Raw genomic sequence first — 16,002 nt, 5'->3', positions numbered from 1 at the left:
GCAAATTACTCAAAAAGCAAAACAGGACAGAAAATTACGGTAAAAATAATCTGAGACTATGGATCCAACAATTTAGACATCACAGTAGACAAACTAGTATACTACACTGGTCAAAAAAAAGATCCTTCCTGACTGATTCTTCTCTAGTTTAGACTTTTGCTGGTGTCCTTGTCACTACTGTAGCATGAGGCGGGATCTGCAGCCCATTCAGGTTGCATAAGTAGTCCAGCTCCTCCAGGATGGCACATCCATACGTGCCGTCGAAAGAAGGTTTGCTGTGTCTCCCAGCACAGTCTGAAGAGTATGGAGGAGATACCAGGAGACGTAGAAGGGCATCAACCCAGCAGCAGGACTAGTATCTGCTCCTTAGTGTGAGGAGGAACAGCAGGAGCACTACCAGAGCCCTACAAAATGACCTCCAGCGGGCTACTGGTGTGCATGTTCAGCATCTGACCAAACTGTCCGAAACAGACTCCATGAGGGCCAGAAGTCCTCTAATGGGACCTGTGAAATGAAATTCAAGCAAGTTGGATCAGCCTGTGATTTAACTTTTTTACTTTGATTTTCAGTGTGACTTTGAATCCAGCCCTCAGTCGGTTGGTGATTTTGGTTTCCACTGACCGTTGTTACGTCAATTTGTTCTCAACGAATTACACAATGTACAGCAGAGATTTTGATCTTGAATGTTTAGTTCCGATGTGTGATTTTAAGTGTAGTTTTAGGCCCTAATTCTCTAAACTCTGCCTCTAATCTGGTCACTGATCCCTCAGGTCGAGCGGAGGGTCGTCAACCAGTTAGCCGCAGCGTACGAGCAGGAGCTGCTGCCTAAAGGCTGCACCCTGCGTCTGTCTGTCCAATCAGAAGACCAGCACGAGCGGAGTGCACCCAGCCTGCGCCTGGAGGTGGTAGGAGAGGACAGCTCATCGAGAACGCTGGACATCCGCCCGCCGCTCAGCCCCGAACACTAACGGAGCGCAACCGCGGTAACACAGAGGATGTACCCAGATACATACGCACACATGTACACTCGCCACAAACTCATCACCATCACCATCATCGCCATGGTTATACCGTGTCAGGAGGATGGATGGTTCTTGAAGGATCTTACCAATAAAAGTACCTCTGATGAAACACATCACTGCCTCTCTGTCTCAGTACACACATGCAGTAATTACATGCCAACTTTTCCACAACGTACAGTTCAGCTTCTGCCAACAGTGTGAGCGAACACTGAAGCACATCAGCCTGCTGGACCATTAAAGCTTCAGCCACAATAGACTTTAATATCAAATGGGACTTGAAAACAAGAGGGTAACGAGTAAATATGTTGTAGGTGCAGTTGGTAATGTAGCATAGATGCTTCATCATCATCATCATCATCAAACATCTGATCATCATCGGATTGAAGCCATCGTATTAGCTGCATTATGTTTGTAGTAGCCTACAGTTGATCAACTCTGACACAGTGATATGTTCATGTCCACTGTATAGCGTAGAGAAGTGAAAACAGCCAAATGATTTAATATTTATCAGATATATATTTAAATATATGGTTATGTTAAAGGCAGTGAACACGGTGAAAGGATGAACGATAAGGACACTACAAACTGAAAAACATCTAAATGGACATTGATAGAAGGTTAACTACTAACAAAACTGTCATCTCTTAAATAGCGAGCGCTTTGATTTGAGAATGACAAATGTATAAGCAGCCACTTTGTCCACTTGCTGAAAGAAAAAAAAGGTGTTTTAATGACCAAAGATAGTTCAACATTGCCTCTGAGTGTGTTCACTTTAATGCACATTTCACTCACCAGCAGAGCTGCACTGATAAATGTTTGTAAACTCAACCTGCTTATTCATTTCATCCAAGTAAAGAATGTGTTAGTGGAGCAGAAATGTGCAGCAGTCCATCTGAATGATGGGTAATATAACTGCCTTGTGAATTGTGTCTGTTGATGCATGTTAACGTGAAGGAGTGTCGTCCGTCACGGCTCTGCTGCTGTACAGTGTGTGTCTGTCTGACATTTAGAGAAATTTAGAGTCATAAAGAAATAATATCCAGTGTTGTTTCATAAATGTTTGAACAGCATGTTGACAAGGCACCAAACGTGATCCAGCGACATCTCTCATTCTTGTATCTCAACCTCCACCGTGTAAATAAAGCCATCACAACAAAAAGGGGAGTTCCTCTGTTTTTTGTTCAGTCTGTGTTGCGCTGACACTCCTGATGGATGGATGGAAGTGTGTGTGTGTGTGTGTGTGTGTGTGTGTGTGTGTGTGTGTGTGTGTGTGTGTGTGTGTGTGTGTGTGTGTGTGTGTGTGTGTGTGTGTGTGTGTGTGTGTGTGTGTGTGTGTGTGTGTGTGTGTGTGTGTGTGTGTGTGAGAGAGTGTGTGAGAGAGAGAGAGTGTGAGACCAGTCCCTGGGTGGGAGCTCTGCAACAATAACGCTTGTCCACCTTGTGAAACGACATGACAGAGGAATTTCCTTGGAATTCTGCTCTGTGTGGGGGTCTGTGTTGGACGCTGGGAGGGAATGTAGAGGATATCTCACACACACACACACACACACACACCCGGCAGGAATGTCTTCCCTATAGTGAGGAATTAGCATGCAGGAAAAAGACACATTCACCCTCACTGTGCTCCGCCTGGACCCCCCAGCAACACACACACACACACACACACACACATTTAGCCTGTTGTAATCACATTGACAGAGACGCAGCTGTAAGTCTGAAATGATCAAATTAATCGGTTTATCATTGATTTCTAACCAAAAATGCCAAACATTTGCTACCTCCAGCCTCTTAAATGTGAGGATTTCTTGTTTTGCTCTGTTTTATATTATTTCAAATCAAATATATTTGTGTTTTGGACTGCTGGTCTGACAGAAAATGCGATTTGTCATCTCGGGCTCTGGCAGGATGAGACGGGCACTTAACAATATTTTCTGACATTTTTATTTTCTTTATTTTCTTCGCATAAAAAAAAAGCATGAACCAATAATGAAGATAATTGTTAGCTGCAGCCACAGTTTTCTTCCAATTACACTTTTCAGTCACATCTCGGAGAACTCAAAGCTCAAAAACTGGAAATCTGCCTAATTAATGTTCTATCTCCTTCATGATTGGTACAGTTGTAATAGTGGGAATCAATCAAATATGGCGGCTTTATATTTAGTGCTGTCTGGTGTGTTATTCAGAAAACAGGGACCGTATTCTCTCTTTGTTAACCATCCACTTCTCTGTTATTCATCAGTCTAGAGAGGGGGAATCAATCTGCCTACCTACTCATAAAATCTGAGCTCTCTCTCTGTGTTTGTATTAATCGCTGTAGACTTGAAGAAAATGTCATCTGCCTGCTGTAAAACTGAGAGAACGGAGCTAAAGACCAGCAGAGGTTTTTAAAAGCAGGGATTCTTAAAGTGGCTGCATCTGGACAGTAGATCAGGTTTTGCTTAAGGCTTTTCCCATCTCATAACCCTCACACACATCTACACTTTATGGTTTTAGGATGTCAAGCTGCTGTGTGTGTGTGTGTGTGTGTGTGTGTGTGTGTGTGTGTGTGTGTGTGTGTGTGTGTGTGTGTGTGTGTATCCATTTACCCTCCCTGAGGAGGAAGACAGGAATAAGAGGAGGAGGAGAGAGAGAAGAGGCTCTTAGTCTGTCCGTCAGGCTATTTCTGACTGCTGCCATTTCTCTGATTAGATTATGGAGAAACAGAAACCTGGCCCTCCATCGTCCTAACCTCCCTCTCACTCTATCTCGCTACATTTCGCTCACTCCCCTCCCTCCCTCCCTCCCTCCTACCTACCTTTCTCTCCCGGTCCTTCCCTCTTCCTCTGCTGTCCATCTGTCTGTCTGTCTCTGACCTGGCGCGCCTCCTCCGCCCTCGGCTGCGGATGCAATCGGAGTTCAAGGTGCAAAATGGAGAGAAAAACGGTGAGGTGAGTAAAAGGGTAAAAGTCAAACATGGGGGGGGGGGGGTATCAGAAATTACACACATTTCATATTAGTGTGTCTGTTTTAAGCCTCATTAAAGTGTGTGAACCCCAGACCCAGACATGAGATCAACACAGGGCCACAAGATGAAACAATAGTGATCTGAGCTGAAGCTGCACCTTCATGGAGCAAATGATCTGAACAAACTGTACTTAAACAAAGAACGAGAGCCAATTGGGGTGCCCTGGTGTTTCTCACTTTAGCCAGTAGAAGGTTTATTGAGTTATCAAGATAACTTTACAGAGTAAGACAGCTTCTTTTACATCAGTCCAGACCGGAGAGAGCACTGTGTTCATCTCTGTCTCTGAACCACCCAGCAGGACGGGAACAGACTACAACAGACTGTCAGGACTGCAGAGAGAGTCATCGGTGCCAACCTGCCCTCCATCCAGGACTTCTACACATCCAGACTCAGGAAACATCACCTCAGACCGTCACACCCTGGACACAACCTGTTCCAAATCCTCGCCTCAGGCAGGCGCTTCACATCACAGCACGACAACAGCTTCTATCCACAGGCCATGGCACTACTGAGCACTTAAATCTGCTACACTGAATACACCCACATCCTACCTACCTGCCTCATGTATATAATAGAGCCTGTACATAGTAATTCCAGATTTATTCCAGCATCACTGCACTACTGTCTTCTTTTTTGTCTACTTTGTTCAGCTTTGGTGTTCTTGTCTCCCTTTTCGTGTGATTATGTGTAACATGTGCTCACAAGAGCTGGAGTGGAAAAACCAAAGTCACATTCATCGTCTGTGTTCACATACTTGGTCAATAAAAGCCAATTCTGATTCTAGACAAGACAGTAAACACACTTTTTTGGGGCAGATCCCTGAGAAAAAAAAAACAACATAAAATCCACCTTAAAAAAAGGTCCCTTCACAATAAATGTGCAGTGCTCATGAGTGTTTGAGTGTCTAACTTTGGTGACAGTGCTGCAGTACTTGTACTGGAGTGGTTTGCATGCAGGAGGCGGACAGTGCTGAGTTATGTGTGGATCTGCTGCCTGTGAACACTCATCTCTCTGTTTCAGTGCTGTTGCCGTGCAGCAGCAGCAGCAGCAGCAGCTCAGGGAGGTGCAGCAGCCAGGTGGAGGTGGTGAATGATGAACGACTACTAGAGGCTCTCTCCCATTATCATATCTGTCCCTGCTCTTAACGGGGGATTTTCATCCGTGTCCCCCTGCGCTCCACTCATCTCTCCCCTCCCTCTCTTTCTCATTGTGCTCCCCCAGGAAAGCGATCGATTCCACCTTCCATTACCTCAGTCCTCTCTGCCTGCTCCTCCTTGCAGCCCGCTCTGCGCTTTTCTTCTGGTTTTACGCATTTGCTCCAGTGAGTGTCTTGGCCCGCTTTGTTGTGGTTCTGGGGTGGACCGGCGGGCGCGGGGGTGCAGGCACCGGATGCCCGTCCGGTTTACCGCAAGGCAATCACGTGACACTCCCCCTGGGAAAATTAGCATAAAAGACAAATAAAGGACCCCACCAAAAAACACACCAGTCTGTCCTCCTTTCTTTAAAAGAAAAGGAACAAATCCATTCCGCCTAATTCGAACCTTGCTCAGGGACAGCTCGCGTGGCAGATTGCAGTCTAATTAGTTTAGAGGGAATTTAATTCAATTAACTTTCCACAGCTCCGCGCGCCCCGCCGCTGGGCTGCTTTCAGAGCGCGGGGCCAGAGCTCGAGATCTAATTAGCGTGTTTGGAGAAGCTCTCCTGCGCGCGGCCATCCCTCGCCGCTCCAGCTGTGGTGTGCGCGCGCATGTGTGTGTGTGTGTGTGTGTGTGTGTGTGTGTGTACCGTGGTCTCCCGGGACCTGGTTTTTATCCTAAAAAGCTTCTTTTTTAAGTAACATGCCGTTGTCCATTAGGATAATACAGGTCTGGTGCCGCAGTGGAGAGATGTACGCAGCATGTGAATAACCGCAGCTGCTCTGCGTCATATTCCGGCTGCTGAGTGCGTGTTGGACTGATGTCAGAGTGGACTTCAGTTAGGATGAGTGTAATCTGATGTCTTAAAATTAATGGCCACGTTTTGACACACCGTCAGCCTGATGAGCCTTTGTGCCGGACAGATATTTTGCCTCATTAGACTCTTGCCTCACTCTTTGGCATCCAATCTGATTATAATTTGCAGATTTATGACTACATTTGTGCTGAGCCAAACTGTAGTGAGCACGGTGGTTTCTCCACAGGCTCTTTCATAGCTCCCAATGATGACGCGAAAGGCAAATTTTGTCATGAAGAATTGGTGCAATATGAGATTTTTTTTAAATATGTTTTATGAACCACAAAAGAGTCATTTCGCCCCCAAACCTTTCTAATGTTTGCCTCTGTGCTAGTTCATAATTATGCATTTGACCGTCTCTAAGGTGATGCCCAGATTACAGCCATGACCCACATGAATGGCACAACATGGCCTCCACTAAAAAAAAAATAAATGATGAAGGTGTTTGGAACATATTTTATCTATCAGTGGTTGTTATTTCATTTTCCTCCTGTAGACTATGCGGACCAGGCTGGATTTTGATGGTGTGTATCAACACCACCTGAGTGAGGACTTGAACGTAACTCCTACAACACTCAGGCTGCTGTTGCTTCGGTCTCTAACCCGGTTAGATACGCGCCGTCGTCTCCAGCCGGAGCGTCACGGTACATTCCGGTAATTGGGGATTGAAATGCGGGGACAGGCGCACCGACGGGACCCCCTCCCCTCCCCTCCCCTCCCTCCCTCCTGCACCGTCTCTCATCCATCACCGGGCAAATCAAATGCACCGCCAGCCTCTGCTGCTGCTGCTGCTGCTGCTGCTGCTGCTGCAGAGGCGCAGGCCGATGTTAACGGCAGGGTCTGAGATTTCTGATTTTACCTTGAGTGCAATCAAATTCACCTCCGGGGGGAAGAGGGTCTTAAGAGGGGCGATGACACGACACATTTTGGTGACACTGCAGACAGAGAGGGCTTTATGGATCACACTGACCTGGTGGGATAGGGTGGGAGCAAATGAAAAAGAAGAAAGCCTATTTAATTATCCTATTAAACTATAAGGATAGGGGCTGTTAGTCTGTACAAACATCACAGGCATTGACTGTCAATGATATTAACTGTTGATGGGAGATTAATAATTACATCTAAGAGAGAGAGAGAGAGAGAGAGAGAGAGAGAGAGAGAGAGAGAGAGGGGATCTAGATTCAATCAGTCACTGCATATTTTACGCACAAGAAAACAGATTCTTACACTGTGTTTGCTGTCCATGTCCCATCTGTCCTCATTGGCTCCACGTCTAATAATTCAATATGCACAAGAGCCAAACGTCCAATCAAATCCAAGAGTCAGAAAACACTCCCAGGTGCTGAAAATAAGTCATAAAATAATAAATAATTATAATATTAAACCCATTTGGCCTGTTAATCTAGAATAATGTTACTAATTAAGTCACATCATTTGAAATAACAGGAAGCCTGATCTACCTTAAATTAGATGGCAATTTTTTTAGAAACCTAAACTCGCTTATTCCAACTGACTATGAGCTGCTCCAAACGTTTATGAAGCATCATCACATTTACTCAAATGGAGTTTCAGGGGGAGACAGTTTCTACCACATTTTAGGAGTTTTATTTTTATTTATTTTTTTGTCCCCCTGGTTGCATTTTTAATCGCAGCAAAAATCAGCTGTTTGCTCACATCATGCGATATAAGTAGCACAGACCTCACTTAACTATTAATAAAATCTAATCAAATAATAATAGTGTGATCTGTGCATTTTTGTGCGCATTGAACAGGTTTAACAGCTCCAGACAAAGAGGAGGTCAGAGTCCAGGCCTGAGGATCAATAGCTGCCTCAGTCTGCAGCAGGGAAACGGCTTTCGGCACACGGGACATGCTCTTCTTCGGGCTTCCTGATGATGGATGGACCTGACGGGCTCTTTCTCTGACTGACGGCCTCACTCGGTTTTCAGACCACCACCGCGTGTCACTGGACAGATACCGGACTGGGCCTCCCGCGTGGCTTTTCTTTAAGCCAGTGTCGCCGCTGTCCCATCCCTCACTCATCCCTTATCCCCCTGTCTCTGTCCGCACACCCCTCCATCTCTCCATCAGGACCGTCCAGTCCAGTCATCCATCCATCCATCACGCAGACGCCGATCTCTCCACCACCCTGACGCGCAGCGCTCATCCACACCGCCGCCTTCCTTCGTCTGCGCGCGGCCTCCAGCCGGAGTCTCCGGGGTGGGACACCATCAGAAACAATTACAGTGGCGGCCAGGACGGGAGCAGAGGGGGGGAACACATGTTGGGAATGTAATTAGGGTTTCTCTGCAGATCGCGCCACTTTTTGTGTTTGACATAATCTCGGACAGACAGGACGATTAATGGGCTCTGAATAAAAGGCCCAGCGATGTTGGTTTCCATTTATATTTAGCGAAACAAAAAGTTTAGAGCCACCATAAAACCTATTAACAGAAGGGACATTAGAGCCTGAATTCATTAATCAGTGGAAACACAGCGACACGCAGAGAAAATCATCATTTGGGGTTTTATTATAATAGATATAGATTTATAGGCTCCTTAATTATTCTTCATTTATGTTGTTAAAGGCCTCCTCCTCCATTGTTCCCGTATAGAAACTAATTACTTGATGGGTTTAATCGCGCAATTAGTTACATTTACAGTTTTTCCTGCTGCCATTGTAATCTAAACTTTTAATAATGGATTTACGCCGCTAGAGCCTTTTAATCAAAGTCTCAAAATGATGACTGAAAAGCCGAAGTGGTCCTGTAACGTCAGCTCAGGACAGTGTGTGTGGAGGCCGTGCCTGAGATCTCCCCTCGTGTCCCAGTCCTCCCTGGGCCCATAATCCCTACAGCTCCTCTCTCAGGGGCCCTCAGGAGCCTCTGGGGGACCATTGTGTCCCCCTCTGTTGACTCAGACGTCATGAATGCCAAAGATCCCCGTTACTGTTTCCGTCAAATCGCCCCATGAATGTAAAAGTCCAAAGTGAAAGCCTCCGCAGAGGAGAAGTCTCCCCCTGCGCTGGAGCACCAGGGCGGATTAGCGGCCTGGAAGAGACCGCTCCCCTCTTTGAAGGGATTAAAGTTTAAATGCCTAAAAACGGGACAGCTAGGGTCGCTCCTGGCTGCTCTTTTTTTTTTTTTTTTAAAGAAGGGGGAGGCAGAAACGGCCTGGAGAGTTTAACTTTGAAACAGTTTAAGTTTCTCGGTAAACTCACCTCTGAACCCACCAGACGGGACGAGGACGCGCAGCAGACGGTGGCAGAGCCTGGGAGCCACTGGGGCTGATAAAATGTCTGTTTATTGTCACCGGCTTAAAGAATATAATCATGAGCATGTAATCATCACACAGATCTATTTTCATCGGTGTCGCAGCATCCTGTATTATATTCTTATGAGATCTGGGTTTAGGAAGGAACCCTTTGTGGTGGTTTTATTTTGAAGGGCATGGGACACTACATTTTTTTGTTTTTCGTTTCACTACTGCAAACTGCGTTTTGGTGTTTTAAATGGCACAACACAATAAATAACATTAATAACAGTGAGCTGAGTCTAGTATTTACCGTGCCCTATATTATTTACAGCACTTGTTTTACCACGTGGAGTCAATAAAGCCTATTTTCTGGGAGACTGACATTTTTTTTTTTTTTAAGGGGCAGAAAATCACAAAATGTTTGCAGACGAGATGCATTAACGAGCTGTAAAACTAAAACTATATTTTTAAAAAAACATAACTGCACATTAGACCAGAATTAAAAGCTTGTACAACAAGAATAAAGAGCCGGAGACAAACTCAGACTCAAACAAACTTAATTATAACGTGAACATGTGCAGCGCACACACACACACACACACACGCTGTGCCAATGGTGCGCGCAGTTTAAATACTGTATTTTATCCTATTAAGTTTGGTGATTTTTGTAAAGCTCAGGCGGAAGTCTGGGGCTGAGTTTTGCCCTGTTGGCTCCAGTGTGTGTGTGTGTGTGTGTGTGTGTCCTCGGACACACATGAGTGATGTTCAGCCAGAGGTGCAGCATCCAACATCAGCACGAGACCGTGTGAGCCGCCCCGCCGCAGACATCCACGATAAAAACGCCTCCAACAAATCTTCTTATTAATACTTATTTGCAGTGTAAGTGAGTGCAGCGGGGCAAATGCACGCATGCGTGCGCGCTCGGCGGGTTAATGACATTAAGGAGCATCATCACGCAGCCTCTGGTCAAGCACCGATATGCATTTTATACACACACACACACACACACACACGAGCCAAACTCGATTAATTTCTCCCGTGCACGTACAACGGAATCTTGCTTTATGGGCTGTATTATTTAGTGAAACTCATCCACTTAAAAAAAAAAAGTTAATGTTGATTTGAAACGTGCAACAGATTTGGAGACTGCACGGAGCGCGCGTCTGCTGCCGGTTTTCTAGCCCTCAGTGTGTGTGTGTGTGTGTGTGTGTGTGTGTGTGTGCGATGGAGGCCGTGTGGGATATGACTTATCACATTGTATGACACCGAACAATAAACTTAAACCAATTTATGAAGCGTCAATGCGTTTATGGTTAGCCTGTCGTGGTTGCTCGGTTCCCTCCCTCGTCCCTCCTATACATCAAACTGACGCTCACTCTGGTGACATCTCCGCAAAAAAAGTGATCGGAATCAAATCACGGCTTTTAATCTCGGCAATCACCGTCACATCTGGACGTTTCCCCCCACATAAAGACTTGCGAGGTTGAGGCTGAGCTGCGGCTGTTTCACTGAGGCCATTTTGAGCGGCGATGGAGCAATTTTCGGGGCTTAACCTGCATCTGCTCACGAGCTGCGCTTTAATCACGTGTTAATAGATTAATTATACTGTTTCGGCTCATCCACAAACCTTTCTTAGATAAAATCAGACACTAGACTGAACCTGGGTGTTTTTGTCTTCTGTCTTTGGATGTTAAAACCTAAAAAAACAACAACATCCAAATCAGTCCCGATCTTCTGCCTGAATGCAAAGACAAACCAAACCTTACAACCCGGACGTGGTGTATTAGTTATTATAGAGGCCGAGCTTCTGTCTTGGCTCCTACATTTGAATCTTCTTCTTCATGTGTGGAAAAGGACTGAAGCGCGTCTCTTGGCTCAAAAATGGTCCTTAGAGTTTGTGGGCTGATTAAACTCATAATAAAGGCTAAAAGTTTAGAGCTACATGTAAAAATAAACATGGTAATTAAAACACTGACGTTTGATTTTGGTCACAGGCCTGTTTGAATAAAATAAATTAAAAAAAAAAAAAAAAAAAAAGTCCGATAAAGGAATCATCCGTTATGCATTGGTTTTCAACGGAGAAGCCGTGTGGTTTTTACGGTCATGGTTTAACTCTGCTGACACCTGCGAGCTCTCGTGGGCGGTGCAGTGAGCGGTGGGAGGGGTGAGGATGGAGGGGAGGGGTGAGGAGGGGTTGTCCGTGTCCACGCTCACTCACTGGTGGCATTGTCATGGAAACTAGACCACCGCCTCGCTATTGTCTCGCGCTCTGCCAAGTTTATTATAAACACCGCGCGAGCCGCAGCGCGCTGTCAAACGGAGCGCGAGAGCAGAGGGAAGTGGGCAGGAACACCGGAGAGACGGACACAGACAGACAGACAGAGAGAGAGAGAAGAAGAAGGAGGAGGAAAGGAGGAAAGTGAAGCTACAGAAGAAGCAGAAAAAAAGCCCAAAACATCTGGATTATTTACCAAGAAAACAGCCACGTGACAGTGAGAAGTAGCCAGGAGCCGACAGGAGTTTTGGAGGAGCAGCAGTCTTTGGAGATACTGGTGGACACACAGACCGACTCAGGCTGGTTTGAACTAAATCCACTCCTGCAAACATTGAACGCATCTGAAGGCGCACCGAGCCTCACTCACCAGATCTCCCACAGCAGGCCGGTGTTTGCACCGGGCTCACCTCCATGTATAAGATGGATTACTCCTACCTGAACTCCTATGACTCCTGCATGGCGGCCATGGAAGCGTCGGCCTACGCGGACTTCAGCTCTTGCAGCCAGGCCAGCTCCTTCCAGTACAACCCGATCCGCAGTGGACCCTTCTCCAATCCGGGCTGCACTCCGCTCAGCACGGCCAGCTGCACCCTGGGAGCCCTGAGGGAGCACCAGCCCACTCCTTACTCCTCAGGTACCCGAGCCTCTGCTCTACTCTGCTGCCGAGGGTCCGAGAGGCTGAGAGAGAGAGAAAGACAGAAAGAAAGAAAGAAAGAAAGAAAGAAAGAAAGGATTGAGCTGCGAAACAGTTTCTATATTTCCATGTATTAAAAAAAAAAACAGGAAAAAAGAAAATATTTGATTGTCACCTCTATTTTTCGTTAGATAAGCAAACCAGCCCTACAGATTAAGGGCCGAATTATTTTACATTAATTGAATCTAAATATTTAGAATTAAAATCACTGTAAGAAATGTTGGTGACACATTTGTAAGAGAATTTGAAATATTGTGTCTGTACACTAATTGGGAGAATAGCCAATATACTCATGCATTAATCTATAGAAATCGGAAGACTGTCACACAGGTTTATAATAATAATGACAATAATAATATGCTAATATGGCATAATAATAATAATAATAATACCAACATCAACCAATAATAATAATAATAATAATAATAATACTACACACACAGCTCCCTGTCGGCCATACTTTGGCCTGTTTGGACGATTATTCTTTGTTTGCAGCTTTGCAACCAGTGAACTTCTATTCGTTTCTTTCAGGTTTACACTCATTTATTTGCTCGCTTTGTGTATTGTGACATTTCTATAAACCGCGACTTAACTCCTAAATAACTATTAAATGACTAATACATACATTTTATTTCCAAACACTGAAATTCTGTTTGTTCAGATGAAGCTACAATTGCTGAATTAAAAATGAAGGCCGAACATTTATTGTAAAATATTTGATACGTTCGTTAAATAACAGTCCAATTAGGCCTTTATTAGTATGATGCCGATGATAACTCATTAGAATAAATGGGCTAAATTAGTTTTCCTCACGTTTTTAGGATAATAAATAAAAAAAGAATATAGATTAAACAGTTTTTTGTTTGGTTTGTTTCAACATTTTGTATTGTTGTCTTGGTCCTATTTTCTTACTCTGATCCGTCCTGATTGGCTGTGAACACAAAGCAGCCGATTTATTAATCAATTAATCCGCCTCCATTAAACCAGCAGCTTCTGCACAGAAACCTGCGCGGATGATTTCCGAGTTGTTTTATTCTCACAGTCCGACGCGTTCCTCAGTATTATTGTAATCACGGCTCCTCTGCTGTTTCACTCTATGTCACATGTTGCTCTTGGATTAAACGGATATCATTGTTCTCCCCCTCAGTCCCCTACAAGTTTTTCTCGGACCCCTCCGGCCTGAACGAGAAGCGGAAGCAGCGACGCATCAGGACCACGTTCACCAGCTCCCAGCTGAAGGAGCTGGAGCGGGTGTTTGCTGAGACCCACTACCCGGACATCTACACCCGGGAGGAGCTGGCGCTGAAGATAGACCTGACCGAGGCCCGGGTACAGGTGAGCTCTTCTGCTGCCTCCCACCTGGAACTGGAGCAAAGGAGACTTGAGCCTATAATGCAGCTGCAGTGTTACTGTCCATCCTGAACGTTACCTCTCTTTGTCCAACAGGTGTGGTTTCAGAACAGGCGTGCCAAGTTTCGTAAGCAGGAGCGTGCAGCCAACGCCAAAGCCAACAACTCTGGTGGCACCACGGGCAGCAACAACAGCAGCAGCAGCTCTGGGGGGAAGAAGGGCGGAGAGCCGAGATCTTCATCGGACGACGATGAGTCCAAAGAGTCCACCTGCAGCCCCACGCCCGACAGCACGGCCTCCCTGCCGGGCTCGGCCAACGGGAACTTGGGCAGCCCGGCCAGCCTGAGCCCCAGCCCGGCTCCTGTCAGCGGCTACGTCAACGCCTCCAGCTCTCCGGTTCTCCAGGGGCTGAAGCCGCCCAGCTGGTCCAGCCTGGGGCCGTCCAACCCGGCCGTGGCCCAGCCTGCCGTCCAGACTCAGGAGATTCTGAAGGCCTGGCAGCCGGCGGACAGTATGACCGGGCCCTTTGCCGGAGTCCTGTCCTCCTTCCACAGAAAACCCAACCCCACCATCAAGACGAACCTGTTCTGAAGCACAGAGGAGGAGAACATGGGAGACGGACATTGTGTGGTCTGCTGGAACAGTGAGGAGTTTCTAGCTTCTGTTGAGGGGGTCAGGACTTTAGAGGACCATTGAGAGCGCTGAATTCACTGGTTGTGGTCGGCTGCAGATCAGCGAGGCGCTCGGTTCCTCCCCTGTCAAACTGCTTTAAAAAAAAGTCAAACATCTGCTCACCCGCTCTCACCCCAAAACATCATCTGCAAAACTGTGCCTGGCCACGGTCAGATTACTTCTTATGATCACACATTCACCCTCAAATCAAGAAATCACTCTTCTTCAGACAAAACTAAAAGATTTCATTTCCCTTAAACTACAGTGTTACAGGCATCAGAACTGCTTTGACTGATAAATACACCCGGCATGTACACACACACACACACATTCAAACACACATTCTTGCACAGTCTAAGTCACATTCCCACACTCACTGCATTGCAGCAAACCCTGCTGTGCTGATGAGCATGGCGGTCAGGTACGAGTTTAAAGCAGAACTCTAAACATCACCCTCCGCTCTCTGCTGAGGAAACAAAACAAAACAAAAAAAACTTTCACCCTCAAGCACAACTTCCTCTAAGCCCCCTGACACACAGAGTCCCACCAGAAGCCAACAGGGTCCCCCTAAACCTCTTTGCCGAGCGCAACAGAGCACCCCAAAATCCAATTAGAGCAGCCGGGTCCAGACCAGACACCTCCCCAGTTCATCCCCTCCTCCTCCTCCTTTACTGTAACAAGTTCCGACTCCCCAACTCTCACCCTCAATGTGCCCCCCTCCCACAGGCTTTACGGCCCCGTCCCTTCACTCTCTCAATCCCATCATGCCTTTCTCTATCAAACAGTGGGCACTTTGTTAAAACTCTGCAGAGGACAGACCCGGAGACCTCTTCTGTGGTTTCCTGCACTGTTCTTTGGGTGGGGGGGGGGGTGAAGTTACACAGCGAGCAGAGTAACCTACAGACCTGTCAATCTACTTATATAACTGACTTGTGATGTTGGTATCATGGTCATGAGGCTCGTTTCTCACTTTCGTCACTGACTGAAGAGATTCTTTTCATGATTCTCCTGCTGGATTGATGGGAAGGGATGAGTTTGTTCAGCGAGCCATGCTTCGGTCTGTGATGTGAACTCTATCTGAATCAGCCCAGTTCCACTAATAATCCCACAGCCGTCGAACATGGGATGATCTCTCGGAAATGCAACGCAAGCTGGTCAGACGTCGACAATATATAGACAGAGATGAAGACGGATGCTGGAGTTTTCTACTGTATGTCCATTAGTAGTCTGATTTTGTTCCTGCTGATCCCCATCTTTTTTTTTTTGCTAAAAAGGCAAAAAAAAAAAAGCAGCTGTTTGTACCTACATCCCTATTTTATTTTGTTGCAAATCACTGAGACAAGACTGATTTCAGAGCTGATTTATGGGGGAGGGTTGACTCCACAAATCATCTGAAGAAGATGAAGAAAAAAAAAAAAAACATGTATTTATTAATATTCTTTATCATGTCAGTGAGAAATCCACACGTTTCTTTAAACGGCTTCATGACATTTTGTGACTGTAAATTCCGTAATTAGTAATATAAATATTAGGTAGCCTTTTGTTTCTTTCTCTCATGTTGCTTTACAGATTTATTTCATTGCAGAGCATCTGTCCCACAGTCCAACACGTCCATGAAAACTATGAATCGACAGAAGCTCTAGTGAATGAGAAGTTATAGCACTACTCTGAATATTCTAATAAATCTACATTATGGAAGCACTACGTGACGTGTTTAATGATCTGGTTTCTTGTATGT

At 45.8% G+C, this 16,002-nt stretch overlaps 3 protein-coding genes across 3 annotated transcripts in view; all 3 read left to right on the top strand.

The window, feature by feature from the left end:
* Positions 1-1,135, top strand: part of clpb (ClpB family mitochondrial disaggregase) — a 30,552-nt gene extending 29,417 nt beyond the window's left edge. The window contains exon 16 of the mRNA XM_070829714.1: positions 771-1,135. Coding sequence (XP_070685815.1) covers positions 771-968 — 198 coding nt within the window. The 3' untranslated portion in view covers positions 969-1,135. The remainder of the gene's footprint in view (positions 1-770) is intronic.
* The window catches only part of anapc15 (anaphase promoting complex subunit 15), a 256,108-nt gene that overhangs the window by 204,701 nt on the left and 35,405 nt on the right, over positions 1-16,002 (top strand). The window lies entirely within an intron of this gene.
* phox2a (paired like homeobox 2A) lies at positions 11,960-14,353 on the top strand. Its single transcript, XM_070829610.1, has 3 exons — positions 11,960-12,182; positions 13,390-13,577; positions 13,689-14,353. The coding sequence occupies exons 1-3, from the start codon at positions 11,960-11,962 to the stop codon at positions 14,181-14,183; spliced, it is 906 nt and encodes a 301-aa protein (XP_070685711.1). The 3' UTR covers positions 14,184-14,353.

The sequence above is a fragment of the Pempheris klunzingeri genome, chromosome 4 (genome assembly GCF_042242105.1).
Source record: "Pempheris klunzingeri isolate RE-2024b chromosome 4, fPemKlu1.hap1, whole genome shotgun sequence".
Classification (NCBI taxonomy): Eukaryota; Metazoa; Chordata; class Actinopteri; order Acropomatiformes; family Pempheridae; genus Pempheris; species Pempheris klunzingeri.
The sequence above is the reverse complement of the archived record's forward strand: the minus strand, read 5'-3'. Positions and strand labels throughout refer to the sequence as shown.